Below are 14995 nucleotides of genomic sequence, written 5' to 3'. Positions count from 1 at the left end.
GAGCTGCTTACGCTCCAACACGTCCCTCTGGAGGCGTAGTACAGGCCCAGTGCTGTACTGGTCCCGGGTCCTCCTGACGCCGCACGTTGCCGCACGTTGTCAGACTGCTGTCCGAGGTTACTCACTTGAGGATGTTGAGCAAGTGTATAGCAGCATGGAAAATGTCAAACAGTAGGAGTGTGGAGAAGCTTTTTCTTTCTGTTTAAGTACTATTAAAAATCCTCCCTGTAAACAGATTCAGAGCACGGGATGGTGGATCACGATTCACTTTGTGACGCGCAAATTATTTTGTTTTTTCAGTAGCCAAATGGACATGGGAAGAGCCCTAGGCACCACCTCAGCATAGGATGGCACAACAAACACCAGAGGAAACTCAGGCGTGAGGAAGCTGTTGTGGGGACGGCTCTTGCTGCGCTCGCCCAGCACTGAGGGCCACTCAGGAGTCACCGGTGCGGCTCAGCCCTGCCTGCCTGTCCTCCGGAGGGTGGTTTGTGATGCTGTCCTCACCTGCGAACGTGTAGGTATTTGCCTTCCTCCAAGAAGGCCTGGCAGTGAGAAGCAAATGGGGGAATCGAGTGTCTTCTTTCCCCCCCCCGTATTTTTCTTGATTGCGGGTTTCGGGGTTTGGTATTTAGTTGGCTCTAGAATATTCCCCATTTTCTTCTGTCCACCTGCTGAGTGAAATGTTGCCCTGCTACTTTTAGTCATCTCATTAGCCTGAATCTTGTCCTTTTTTCTACATGGTGGTGGGAATTTCTCTAGCTGGGAAGGGAGTTCTAGGTCAAGTTTATGTAATAACTAGGAGAAGGTGTCAGAGCTCTTAACCTTCCCTGCTTTTCTCTCGGTAACTTCATACTGCTTTCTGTTTATTACACCTCTGTCTGTGGAGTAAGAAGAGCCCGGCATACGGAACTAATGGTAGGTAATCCTGTATTTCTATACATCATGCAGACCTGTGTTTTATGCCACAATTGCAAGCCCTCGCAATATCGTATATATTTGCACACTTTGAAAAACAAACCGCTGAAAGGTCAAACGTATCCATAACGCTGAATTATTAGTCATCAGCCATGTTTTTTAAAATTAAAACACCAGCGACTCTACTTAAAATAACCACCTGTTTTCTTATTTTAAAAGGGTTTTTTTCAATCGTCCTTAACTGAAAATGCATTAATTGAAAGAAAAACCAATTATGGCTGCCTGGCAGTCAACTTCCTTCAGAAATCTCGGGGAATAATTACTTGGTAAACCTTCTCTTCTTTTTTTTATTTAGTGAAATTTTAATCGCTCATAAAAATGGTACGTTTGTATGAACCTAGTCCTTAAGAAAGCAAGCCTGACGGTAGTGGAGACCAGAGTCCTTCCGTGGCCTGACGGAGCAGGACTGTCGCAGCTGCTGATGGGCGCAGGCTTCGGCGGGCGAGCGAGCGGCCCCCGACCTCACCGGGGGGGCAGCGCGGCGTGGCCTGCCCACCCGAGTTTGCCCCAGCCTAGCCCAACGCCAAGCCTCAGTCACAACGAACCGCGAGGTCGGTATTGACAGAACGGTAACACGAACTGCTAGGAAGGAAGGAAAAAAAAACCCGAACAAAGAAAAACCCAGGTGCGTGTCGAAGCCCGCGGCACCGAGAGGCAGGGTGCTGCATGCCGGCGTTGCTGCCCGTCCACGCTCTCCCGTTTGAAGGGCTCTGCAGAACGACGAGCAGGAGCGCTCTCCGTCTCCTCCCGGCAACCTGCCCCTCACTCGCGCCCAGGCGCAAGCGGCCGTCTGCCGCAGGCACCCCCGCGCCCCCCGCGGGGCCGGGGAGCGGATCCTGCCGCGGGCCGGGACCCGCACGCACCCACCCCCCAACGCACCCCCCCCCCCCCCTCCTCCTCCTCCTCCTCCTCCTCCCCCCCCTCCGTGCGGGGGCACCTGCCCGCGGGGGGCGGGCGCTCCCCCCGGGGCCCCTCCCGCGCCGCGGGGCCGGGCGGGGCGCGCGGACCCTCCCATTGTCTCCGCCGGCGGCGGAGAGGGCGGGGGCGGGCCGGGGGGGTGGGGGGGCCGCCCTCCGCCGCCTCATTGGCGGCCGCCGAGCGCCGGTGCCTTAAATGGGGCGCTCGGCGGGGAGCGCTTCCCATTGACAAAAGCGCGGCGGCGGGGCGGGGGCGGAGGAGCGGAGCGGGGCCGGGGAGGGCGGGGGGCGGCGGCGGCCGTCGCCCGTGGGGGCGCGGCGGAGGCTGCCGCAGGGCTGGCCGCGGGCAGGGGCGCAGCCCGCGCCCTGAGCCGCCGGGCGCGGAGCGGCGCGGAGCGGGGAGGCCGGCACTGCGGGCGGGGGCGTGCTGCAGCGCGCAGGGGCGGGCCGCGGAGCTCCGCCGCCGGCAGCCGGCTCCCCCGGCACCCTCTCCGCGGCGCGCACACCCAGCCAGGCGCACGCACGGCGGTACCCGCCCCTTCTCCCCGCCGCCCTTCTCATCCCCGTCCATGGCGCTGAGGACGGCAGCCCCCCGCTCCGCACGTAAGTCGGCGGCTCCGCCGCGCCTTTGTGCGCGGCCCTGCCCGCCCCCGCCGCAGGTGAGGCGGCCCGGCCGCGCACCTGAGCCCGGGGCATCCCGCGGGGCCGCCCGGCGCTCCCGGCCCCGCGGCCGCTGCGCTGCGCGGCTGCCCGGGGAGGAGGGAGGGGAGGGGGGGGGGAGAGGAGGGAGGGGGGCGGAGGGAAGGAAGGGGGGGGAGGCGGGCAGGGCGGCCGCGGTGGCTGCGGGGAGCCCGGCTCGCCGCAGCCCTCCCGCCTCGACGCCCCGGTGTGGCTCTGCCCGCTGGGGCGAGCCCTGGGGCCGGGGGTGCCGGCGGCGGTGGGGCGGGGGGGGGGGAGCGGCGGCCGGGGCTGAGCCCGAGCGGCGGCCGGCGGTGCGTCAGGGCGCTGCGCTCTGCCTTGCCCCTCGCAGGTGGCGGTGGGGCGGCTCGGCGCGGGCATGGACCACGGTGACTTCCCCGGCCCGGGGGCGGCGGCGGCAGGCGCTGAAACCTCAGACCTAATGGAAACTGGGGGCGATGCCAGATCGGCACCTCGGCGGGGAGGCAGAGGAGGAGGCGGCGGCGGCCGTGGCGGGGTTCCAGCGACTGCCGAGCCCAGCGCTCCCCCGGCTGCGGAGACGAGCATGAATATTGATGGGCCCGTCGGTGGCGGCAGGAGCGGGGCGGCCGCTGCGGCAGCGCCGGGAGCCCCTGCCCCGCCGCTCCGCGCCCCCTGCTCCAGGGATCCCAAACTGGTCCATCAGCGGTTCCTGCGGAGGAGCGTGGTGGACTCGGACCAGGAGGAGCCTGCTTTCGACCTGCCCGAGTCCGAGCACCAGAGGAAAATTATCCTGCTCCCCAAAACCCGGAGGATAATTGCGGAGAGGGCGAAGGCAGGGCACGGGGCCGCGGAGAAGGTGGGCCTGGGGGCCGAGCCTTCTGGGGAGCCGAAGGCAGCGCCAGCCCCCGGCAGCGTCGTGGGGGCTGAAGAGCAGAAGGAAGCGGGCAGAGATGTGGAGAGGAAAGAGGCGTCGGACGCTGCCAAGGACCAGAGCAAGGCTAAGAAAGAGGAGCCTGAGGAGGAGGCCGATATGAAGGCGGTTGCCACCTCGCTGGATGGCAGGTTCCTAAAGTTTGATATTGAACTCGGGAGGGGATCCTTCAAAACGGTCTATAAGGGTCTGGACACGGAGACGTGGGTGGAAGTTGCATGGTGTGAACTTCAGGTAAGCTGAGCTGATCCTCATGTGTTTTTTCTGCTTTGTAAGCCTAGGGGCTAAGGGCAACATGCCGGTGTCATCTACAGAAGCTCGGCTTTGAGCAGCCTTTATAGTCACCATCGCTTAGTATCCAGTGTCTAACTATAGCGCAATATTCTCATTGGCTCCCAGTCCACCACCTTATGTACACTCCTCCCAGGCTTAACCCTCTCAGCCCTGGGACCTGACCGCCGACGCTAACGATGTTAGTGTAGGACCTGTCGTATTGCATAAAAAGGTCATGAGTTACTCGCTCTGAATGCGCAGAGCATGCCGACAAGAGCTGAACGGAGCTCCTCTCTTCCCCCCGACCCCCAGCCGCTGCGGGCTGATGCTTCAGAAGGCAGCGGCTTGATTTAGCAGGAGTGGAGCAGCAGGTCTCTATTAAAAAGGCGCTGAACATAAATGAACTTGGGAGTGCATTTGCAGGGGTGAACTTTCCTTTTGCTGTGAATATAAATGCATTATGCTTTTATAAAGATTGAAGACCTGCTGCCCCCTTGCTCGCCCTTTCCCCTGCTCTGAAATTGTGACTGTTGCCACCTTCTTTTGAATCAAACCTCCAGAAATACCTCAGTGCTTGCCTCTTTTTAGGCGTCATGAGCTAGTGCTTCAGTTAGGTCAAAGACCTGTCTGTCCAAATACCTTTTACAAAGAAGATTTTAAATAAAAGATTCGACTTGAGTTCTAGATCTTGAGAGTGAAGTCATCCAGTAATGTCTAAAGAGAGTGAAGGTTTAGATACTGTCTTTTGCTGGTTGGGGACATTGCCGTTGCCCTTAGTGATTTTTAGATTCTGTAAAAATGACAGTAGCATATGCTTAATTTTTTTCTTTGTGAAGCTTTTAGTGGCTGTTACCTCATTTCTGTTGGCATCCGTTTGAATGAGACCTATCTAAGAAAGACCTGAGACAGAATTTTTTTTTGAGCTATTACTCTGTCTGAGTTACTTTGTAATTTTGGTGGGAACCAAAAGATTTAACTCTTAGTTATAATTTGGGGTCCTTAAATGCCCACTGGCTGACTGAGCTTTATGGCCTACCAGAGTATTTGAGAATAGCATGTAAATAATGTGACATAACAAGCCTGAGCTTCCGATTGTTTATTTTTAATGTTGGCCCAATCTGTTTGTAAGTCGCTCCTGGCTTCCTGGGATAGGTGGGGATGGATGTACAACCACATCTATTCCCTAATGATTTCATTACACAATATAATCACAATCCACTGCAGCGCTGCTTCCTTATGGAGTACAAGGAGCACTTCTCAGTCTTCATAGTTGTGCGTTCCCCTGGCTTTTATTAGACAGGGATGCAGAACGTAGAGCCGCAGCAGCTGGACAAGGTACGCCGCAGAGTGGAAGATGTGATGGGCTGGTGCTGAGGGGTTTAACCCCTCTCCCCCAGCCTGGAGGGGTTCTGGGGGGCTCATGGGGAAAGGGGAGAGCCTGTGGGATCGCCAAGGGGATTTAAAGGGGAGTTGAGCGAGGTGGGCGCTGCTGGGAGGAGAGCCTTGCCGCCAGGCCTGGTCTTTGTCTGGCTTCTGCTTGAAGCTGAATCGTGAGCGTGTAAGGCTTTTACTTCGGCAGCCTGAGATGTATTTTGGATGATAACTGGGATGCTGTCGGAGGAAAGGTTTGTCCGTAGGAAGAGGCTGATGTTGTTCAGCTGTCGGCCTGAGCAGCGCAGCCCAGCTCTGTCACTGCAGAGCAATCGCACAGATCAGGAATTCATCTTGTTGCCAAATTTTCTCGGTATGCTCTAGCAGGGGAATTGAAATAGATGCATTTTTCAACATATTTTCTGTAACAGAATAGCTTTAATGACAAAAGACTGCCAAATGTATTGGAGAACCCAGTGTATGGAAATGCCAGTGTTTGGGTCACACCTAAGAAAGAGATTGGGAAGGGAAAATTGCAGTATGAAGCTTACCTGATGATTGGTTTTCTCATTTCAAGTTACACTGGTTTAGGAATTCCTGAACTGACTGCATGTGAAGAAATCATCTGTAATAATTCCCTAATTCCCACTAGTTTCCATTATACATGCTTCAGCTTAAATCAGATCTTCCTACTAGATATTTTCAATTTAATAAAGAATTTATTTTAGGGCTCTAATCGTAGAAAGAAAACTCTCTTTATTATTTGACTGCTTTAGAGAAATTGGTGTGAATCCGTAGAAGTAGGTGAGGGCTGCTGGTTCTCCTTAAACACTGCTGTCTGCTTGCGGTGCAGATTTGGAGGTGATGCCGGAGGCCAGGTAATGTGAGATGGTATGTGATTTTTGAAAGCCAGTACTTTAGTCTGGATTGGGAAAGCCTGAATGACAAAAGGCTTTACTCACCATGGGATTAAAGCCTTTGCTTCTAGGATGAGTTTGCATGAAGGAAGCAATCAGGAGAAGGTGTGAATAGCTGTGTGTTGTCTTGGGCTTTTTGGTTTGTAGAGTACTGTCTTAACCCGACTAGGGAGTTTTATTGGGAAAACAGAGGGTGCTGTCAAGTAATTGCTTCATTCGTGGCACTTTGAAAATTTTTGTAAGCTGTGCCAGTTAGGTATGCCCCCGTTTGTCTCGTTTAATGCTAAGTTCAGGTATACACAACAGAAGACCAAGTGGAAGCGATCGTCACCATCCTGTTGAAGACAAAGTGACTTCACTTCCTCTGCAGTCTCCACCATCAAAACCCATCCTAGAGCCTTTCTGTGCAAAAATGGCAACAAATTGTACTTTGTCCTCTGGAGATGCACTTGTGCTTGTTACTTCCAGAGCTGGAGAGTTAAAAACTAACAGTATTGAGGTTCTATGCAGGCATTAATCCTCTGTCCTTGCTCAGCATTTTTTTCAGCCCAGTTGTACTGTTGCCTGTGTGTTTATCTCTTTCTGTCCATCTGTACAAAGACCTTGCGAGCCATTCTTGTTCAGTGGTTTTATTTCATTGAAAAGATGGCTTTAGGGTTCAGAACCGAAGTTGTGGCTTGGATTAGGGTAGGATCCAAATGCTAACCAAACTAGATCTGGGGTTTAGGCCTGCCTGAAGATGGGAAAGCTGTAGTCAAATTCTACCTAGAAAATAAATTTATTGTTCCTTCCTGAAACTGGTGTATTGGAGCAGGATTAGTGTGCCCTTGCAGTTTGGAAAGGTTTGCATTCTAAGGTTTTCAACAGCTATAATTAATTTTAATTGGTGGCATACAATTGCTGTGTGGTGAGGCTTCAGTGTAACAGTATTTCAGTGTTGTGCTCCTGAGTAAAATGTTAGGTCATGAATAAGGAATATAGGCTTTTGCCAGTCTACTGCTGGCAAGCCAAATACTCCTTTTAGTTAGATGAACGGTTTCAAAGTCCCCATCCTATTTCTCTTTGGGAAGACATAGGGAAACTGCAGAAGAGTCAAACCTGGTACTATCTCAAATGCAAGGACCTCAGTGTACTTTATGGTTCTCGCTTGGACTGTGAATACCGAGCTGCTGTTTGTATTTTATTTTAGTTTTTTGTTGAAAATATGGAAGGGATGGACTGTCTCATCCTGCTGTTGCTGTACCCATGGTGGGAAGGTCAGAAATGCCTGTTGTTGAACACCACAGGGGTGCCAGGCTTTTTCCACTGGTTGCCCAAGACTTGTTCTCCACTCCACGTACTGGTGCGTAGATGGATGCTGGTTTCTTCAGGACACTTGCCCTCCAGGTGCTCTGTGTGAGAATGCGTGGGAGTCCTTGGTGCTCCCTGGGACAGAGCTCAGTTCAGGTATCGGATGTTAGAGGTATTTGGGGAGCTATGTGAGAGTGAAGGATGGGCAGAGGTCAACTCTCCCTCCCCCGCCCATATAGCTGAAATTAGAAATCAAGGGTATTAGAATAGCTCTGATGGCATTTTCCAAATGGCCACCAAACCAAGGGGTCTGTAATGGTAAAACAACCACGGATAGACATGTTGCTCTAAGGTGGCAATTTCTCACCCCCTGCACCTGCAGCTTTTCTGCCAAGCTTCTAGTAGTATAGTTCTGTAGGAAGAACTTAATTATCTTTACAAGATAAGCGTTTTACTTCATAGTGTTGTAGCACTTTCCTCTTTATGTCATTGCCAGTCTTTTCAAATGGCCTGAACCAAAGAAAAAACGCAAAAGTACATTGTATGTCTTAAGTCACTCAGGTATTCGGGAGTTTCAGATTTTTGGAGGGCACAGATCTTAACTGAAAATTAAGTTCTAAATGTGGATGCATTTCTGAATGCTTCTTTCACTTGATTCATATGCAATATTAATATGGGAACAGGTAATGTATTTTCTTGATCTCAGTTTTTATTCCTGAAATGAGAAGCTCATTCAGATTGGCCAATAGCTGACTGATTTTAATATGGCATGCACATTCTAGAAGTACAAGATGAAATTAGACTTTGTTTTAATGCAAGGTGATTAAAAAGGGCATTTAAAATCATTAGTGCTAGACCTATGTGAACTTGATCATTTTTGTTTCTAAGGCTGATAATCTTTCCTTGAAGTAAAATTGCTAGTTTGGGTGGAGGAAGGGAGGAAAAGCATGCAGTTTATTTGTAAGTGTGTTACCTTATGTGTGAGAGAAGGCTATGATGCTTATGTAACTATTTTCTTAAATTTTTAAGCAGTGTTTTCCATCTTATGTCCACTTTAGATCTGTGGTAGTTGTTTAGAGTGATACCAAAGGTGCATGGCTCGGATCTTTCTGTGTAAGCAGGTATGTTTGCATGGTTAAAAGTGGGAGCCTGTAAAATGGACAATGTTAAAGCAAATTCACTTTGCTCTATCTGGCAAGCCACTTCTGGCAAAATTATGTGGAGTTAAATTATGTGGAAGGAGAAGGATGTCCTCTGCCCCTGTATCAAGAATCCAGGGGATTTCTTTCTGAAAAAGGTAACATCTTTTACTGGTATTGTAGTTTGGCTTTTGGTGGTGTCCTTGTTGGCTGACAGCATTCATCTGATGTCGAAATAGTAGCTGGTTACTATCTATGCTTTTAATTTATTGGCTGGGTAAACTTTGTGTAAATGAACAGAATAATTTAGAAAATCTGTTTGGGAGAAGAAAGGAGGGAGACTGCATTTGAAAGCTTGAATCTGCTATTGCTGTGTGCTCATATTAAATTAACTGAGACTAATTTTGTCTGTTGCAAGTTAATTCTTGAGACAGTGAATTCTGTTTAAATTTAAACAATTGGGTTAGCTCTGCTTTACAGTGTCAATGTGAAAACATGTGCCTGTATCACTGGTGTTTGTTGGTATAGCTGTTGCCCTGACATGGAGAAGCATGATAGGGATATGGTAGCAAACTATTAATAGACTGCTTCTCAAATTCAGTAAATGAAATAGAGCTGGGTCAGACTTCAGATTCTGCTTTTGAATCAAACAAGACTCCTTGCTCTTGCTTTTGAGTACATTTTACCTAAAGACTGATTGCATGCTCTTTTAATTCTGGTTAAACTTTTCGTGCTAAATGTGTGGGGTCTGGTTGCTGTAAGAGGAAATGCCTTAAAATAAAATCGGAACTTGGTGTAAAGGATATTTCTGGTCCCTTTGGTCATCTCTTGTCCACAGCTGACAGGGGAAAAAAGTTGATGTTGCAAGCTGTCCCCTTAGTAATGTTTGCACTTGATACGTAGTCTGACTTGTGGGTATAATGTGCTTATGTTTATGGTCTCCTGCCTTGTTTTGTGGTTGGGGTGTAACAGAGGTTTGAAGAAAGTTCAGTGGCACTGATCTTAAAACAAGGGCGGCAACAGCAATTCAGCTGTTGGTTGCTGAAGTTATCAGGGGTTTTGCATGCTCTGAGAGATTAGAGATGCTGCAGAGGTTGGGAAGAGTGATTGTGGGGTGGGTAGATGGAGGGCAGAGGCCCTGCTGTAAGGATCAGGTGTGAAGGGGCTGGTGAGGAGGGAGGTGGTGATAAATCTCCCGTACTTCAGGAGCCCCACTGGAGTGGTTGGTTTGGGTTTGAGTGCTGAGAATGGTTTGCTACAGCTGTCTGATCAGGGGAAGTTTTGGTTTTTAGGCTTGCTGTGACATAGCTGTTGATTGCTGGCAGCAGGGTAGTTACCTGTGTGTTCAGGAGGCCTGTGGTAGGTCTGACTGGCCAGAAAAAAAAAATTTAAGGTAAGTGCTGATGCATGATACCCAGGCAGCCTGTAGGCATAAGAAAAGGGCAGCCAAAGGCATGTCATGTGAGATGTGTGACACTTGGCACTGCTGTTGGAAGAGACATCTTCATTGCTCTGAAATAGGAGGGGTTTATGCAAATAATCTTTGGAGAATATCTGAAATGGTCATGCAGAAGGAGAACTGGTTTTCTTGTTTAAGTTCATACATGTGAAATTGAAGTTACATCTGGAAATGCATTATTTCCCTGAAGAGAGATTGGCCTACTAGAAAACATGAGTGTTATCCCAATGTTGATTTTGATGTGCCTGAAACAAGGCAAGGGCAAGTTTGGTTTGGTTTTGGTTTTCCCCTTCCTTGGCAAGGAAGGGGAAGTTGTTTTTTTCAGTGGAGTTAAGTCAGCTAGAAACAACCTTTATCCAGTATCTTGCTATTCCTGTGTAGCTCTGAAATGGAGGAACCATCTCACTACTTTCCTACTGCCTGCTCTGAGATGAGAAGCCTTTCTGCCAGGAGTGAGTTTTACAATTATATTCTCTGCAGCAACGAGTGGCCGCAGCCTCTTCTGCAGTGGAGTCCAGACCAGTTGTTAAGATGGCAAGATGGCAGATACTTTCAAATCTCTGCTGGATCTGGTGTGATGATTTTTCTTTATATTTAGAGAGAGAAAAGAGTCTTAGCTCCTCTTTGCCTCCATTTCATTTCTGTGGAGCAAATAAGAAAAAGGCTTTGTTCAATTGGTGAAAGTGTGAGTGTGCACCCTCATTCTCCATACCTCTCCTCTTCCCTAAGAGTACTCGTAGAACTTTCTAAATCCAGGTTCCACATAAACCACAAAATAGAGCCCATTTTATGTGTTAGATTGGTCCCTTGCTCTGCAATGGACTAATCTTCAAACCATAAGCAGCTTCACATATCCCTGAATAAAATCTCATTGTTCTCCAAAGAAATCAAGTCCATACCTCCTTTTTGGCCTGATGTTTATCCAAAACAGCTTGCTTGTTGGGAATGTTGTCCATTCCAAATTAGCTTAGGTGCTGCCTAGCTTCTGAGCTGTTCTTCTGACTTTCTCCTTGCAGATGATCATGCTGTGTAAAAGACACTGAGAATTTGGTGCAAGGAGGAGATCACAAGTCCTGCCTGTTCTCCTGTGTCTCCTGCAATCACCTGTGTTGTGGACACAGGGTGTCACATGTCACTGAACTCCTCTAAGCCTTAGGAAGCATCTTAGCTGCCAGCCAGTTGTCTGTAGGCATTGATGAACTTAGACTGAGTTCTAAATCACCTGGCAATAAGCGTGTACCAAAAACTTTCTAGAGTGACTGTTTTGTTTGTTAGCAGTGACTTGTGTTACTCCAAATATGTACAGTCAGTGGTGTGTGGTGAAATCCCTTCTACTCAATCTCTGAAAGAAAAAATAAGTAAACTCATGTAATTGTACTCATCTTGAATTTTTATTTTTTGAAGATGCTCCATCTCAGGCTTGAATGGTCTCACATACCTGGGTTTTCAGTTCACCATCATCCCTACAATGCTTTTTAAAAAAAATTATTACCCCTACTAAATATGCCATAGCCTGTCTAACCCCACTGTAGCTACAGTGTTACTACAAATAAATGAACTTCTGGTGCTGATGGGATTTCTTCCCTCCTTCTCAAGAATCTGCCATATAAGTGTGCATGCATTTTAATTCATATCAGGTGTCATAATGTACACAATCAGATTTTCATAAGTGATTTACTGGAAAATAATTTTGCTATATTGTGTTAATACAGTATAATGGCTGTATAATATGGTGGTTAAATATGCAATGGGAGTAATGGGTAAAATGAAATGCCATATTATGGCAATATACATCTTGCTTAAACTGTTAAGGAAGGAGTAACTTAAGACCTAATACCATCTGTTCTTCAGTTGTTTGCTACAGAGGGATACAAAACACTTACTCATGAACTCTGAGGAAAACAGATAGGAGAGTGCAGGCTCAAATAACATTTGTGGGGGTTTTCTTATTTGGCCATTTTTTGTGAATTCAATCTGATCTTCATTCTGGACTTAAAGGAAAATTAAACCGGCCTTAAGTAATATTTGATCCTATTATGAATCTTGGCAGCACTTCACCAAAGTTAATTTGAATTTTAATGTAATTTTTGGTTAGGTAAATAAACTTAAAATGGCTTTGATTCCTAGCTTTTTCTAAGAAAAGGAAAACCTGAAAGGAAATGGGCATGTTTCTGTTACATGCTAGTCCTTTTTTTTTTGCAATGTTTTTTTGGGGGGGGGAAGGCTGTACTGTAGTTGGTTACTAAAGCTACCAATTTGCCTTTCTCAAATTCTGAAAGTCTTGCTGTAGTCCAGCTCTCCTGAAAACTACTTAAAATGCTTTTTGTTTCATCTTAACCTAGAGACTTTGAATGCGGATCTGTATGGATGATGGCTGACTTTTTTTTTCTAGCCATGTTTATGCTTTTGGGGAACTATCTTACCTTTTCCATTAATGTTTTAGCAAAGTATGGGCCTTAATAAACTGTGGTTCTGTATCAAGCACAGTAATGTCGTGTTCTGTGTATTCCTGTATTAACAGGGCTTGTCCAAATGCCATTGTCAGTGTGTTTTCAAGTGCATAAACCTGCCTAAAACCCAGTAAGACTGAACAGCTGGGGGAAGGTTTTTTCGTTAGTTAAATAATAAAAATTTGTTTATATTCTATAAAATAAGGTTTTATTAAAAAGAACAAATGACAGTTGGTCACTTCATATATTGGGAACTGAGTATTTATTTTACAAAAGCAGTATAAACCAGGCATTGCCTACATCTGCTTCTGAAATGGATGTTCCTTTCTCTTACTGGCGTGTGCTTGAAGGATTAAAATTATGGTGTTTATTCCAGATTTTTGTACAATAAGCAGCTTTTTAACATTGCTTTTCCTGATGCTGTCTGGATTTTTTCAGTTAGAGCAACATTTTGGGTGACCCATTGTACTCGCTGGAGCTAATACAGCTGTGGTGGTTGACTGAGCAGAATCAATTCTGTCTGTTAAAACAGAACAGTGTAAAAGGGTGGGGGAAACTACAAAATTTCCAGTGGCTGTATCTCATTGCTGCAGGCCTGTGCAGCGCTCTGCTGAAACATTTGATAATATCTAGATCTTGTAAAACTGATTCCAAATAGGTTTGGTTTTGTTCTAGGCTTTACTGATTAATTAAGGAAAATTGCCATGGTTATGTGCATTTGAACTTGTTTTGTTTCTCTTTCGTATCAGTGTTTGTTTTGAGAATTGTAGATAATAAAGCAAGTGTTGCACTAATAAAATGGACTTGCTTGTCTCTCAATTACAAAGACTTATATTGCCTTTGATTACTAATGGAGGATGAGAATATCTTGTCCTTTGGCAAGCAGCGTGATCGTGACTAACACGGGTGGTTTTGCATGTACTTAATGTTGTTTGTGCATATATAAAATTACTAGTAGAAGAAGAGAAAATACACAACCACTTGTATTAAGCCATGGGATATAGGGTAAAATGAATTGGTAAAAATGACCTAAAATGGTTGCTTATAGCCCACCTGTGACCCTGCCTCTTCAGGTTACGTTCTCCCTTGTGTGGTGTCTTTTTGCAGGTGCTTCTGGGGATGCAGCATCAGTCCCTGCTGCCCTCCATGCTTCTAACTTTTTTCTTGGACAAGTTGTAATAACTTGTGTAACATACTTCATTGACCTTAATGAATTTAAGTCATTGTGGCAGTTCAGCCTAAGTGAAGCCTGTGATCTCCAGGAAGTTCCAGACAGGCAGGTGGGGGAGAACACCATATGATATTTGGGATTTATTTGTATCGTAAGGGCCTTGTTAATTTAAAGCTCTTGTAGCGCTGTTCCAGGAAACAAATGGGATTTCTTCTGTAACTTTGCTCAAAAGAAGTGAGAGGAAAGCTCCTGCTGATAATATGCTGGTCCTTGGATGTGTGGCAGACTCTTGAACTGGACTAAAGTTATCTGAAGCAAGTCGGAGCTGTAAATTCTTCTAGGCTGCCAAGAGCTGCTGAGCCCCATCAGTGTTGAGTAGCAGTGATCGCTTGTCTTTAAATAGAAGACTTTGGAGTCTCCGTGTCAGACCTGATGGACTGTCTGCTGAGGCTGGTCTCAGACCCGTGTGGGGCAGTGGGTGGTGAACTTTTGGGCCGGTTCCTGCGAAGATGGACAGTGCACCCCTTAACCTGTTAGGCGTTGGGGGGGGCTGCCTTGGTGCAGGGCAGGGACCCCAAGGAGCAGTGTGCTGGTGGGAAGGCCCCCCCGACAGCCGGCCGCTGCATCTTCAGGCAGGTGAACTGCCTAGGAGGGAGGGGAGGCTTGTGGGAAACCACCCCGCTGTCCTCTCCAGCAGGCTCCAACGTTTCCTCTTGGGAACTGCTTCTTCTCTGGGAATGGAAGAATCTCCTGTTGGGGAGATGTGCTCCTCACCCTGCCCTTGGCTGCAAGCGTAGTGGTTTGGAGGCTTTGGGAAATGCTCCAGTGACTATTGCAGGTGGGGATGAGAATTTGGAATGAACCTCCCCTGTTCATGGGAGTCCTTTGGTCTAAGTATTGCCATCATGGGAGGGGAGATGGGCAACACCTTGTCTAGGTGTCATGTAAGAGGACAGTAGGTGCCATCACCTGGCTTTTTCACCATGTGCCAGGGAGCTCCGCAAATGTCTCTTGGCCTCAACTATTTGAGGAATGGATGAACAGTTCATTTCTGGGTCCCAGCTGTGTTTATATAGAAGGGGGGCACTGAACTAAGTTAAGACTGAGGCCATTTGGGGTGTATGCAAGAGACCTTAGCTTTTGCAGGCACCTCACCCTAAGGAAAGGCACAGTGCCTTTGGTACACTGGCTGCTGGAGGACTGGCTGTCAGAGCCACAAGCGCTTTCAGAAGAGCGCATTTGGACCCAGGTCAACTCTATGCCTTATTTTTACAGTCTCACGTTAAATTAAGCCAACTGGATAGATAGATTGCCGCATGATACAAGATACTCCTACAAAGGCACCCTGCAGTTTCCTCTAGGCTATAGACAACTCTCTGAATCCTTGTATGTGGAAGAGGATTAAGCCTTCTCTTCAAAGTATTGAAAGAGGAAGGAAA

The 14995-nt window shown here is 47.8% G+C and overlaps 1 protein-coding gene and 1 long non-coding RNA gene across 15 annotated transcripts in view; both read left to right on the top strand.

Annotated features, from left to right (window-relative positions):
- Window positions 1-2191: 2191 nt before the first annotated feature.
- The window catches only part of WNK2 (WNK lysine deficient protein kinase 2), a 118495-nt gene continuing 105691 nt past the window's right edge, over window positions 2192-14995 (top strand). For 10 of the 14 annotated variants that reach the window (XM_069769871.1, XM_069769883.1, XM_069769872.1 and 7 more), the window contains exons 1-2: window positions 2192-2498; window positions 2926-3720. In XM_069769871.1, coding sequence (XP_069625972.1) covers window positions 2953-3720 — 768 coding nt within the window. In that variant the 5' untranslated portion in view covers window positions 2192-2498; window positions 2926-2952. The remainder of the gene's footprint in view (window positions 2499-2925; window positions 3721-14995) is intronic. The other 4 variants (XR_011322032.1, XM_069769876.1, XM_069769881.1 and 1 more) reach the window with 2 other exon arrangements.
- LOC138681826 (uncharacterized) lies at window positions 3734-13184 on the top strand. Its single transcript, XR_011322033.1, has 2 exons — window positions 3734-7493; window positions 10952-13184. It is a non-coding gene; the product is annotated as an uncharacterized lncRNA (long non-coding RNA).

Source organism: Haliaeetus albicilla, chromosome 24, assembly GCF_947461875.1.
Source record: "Haliaeetus albicilla chromosome 24, bHalAlb1.1, whole genome shotgun sequence".
In the NCBI taxonomy this organism is placed as follows: Eukaryota; Metazoa; Chordata; class Aves; order Accipitriformes; family Accipitridae; genus Haliaeetus; species Haliaeetus albicilla.
Note: the sequence above shows the minus strand (reverse complement) of the source record. Positions and strands in the feature narration are given on the sequence as shown.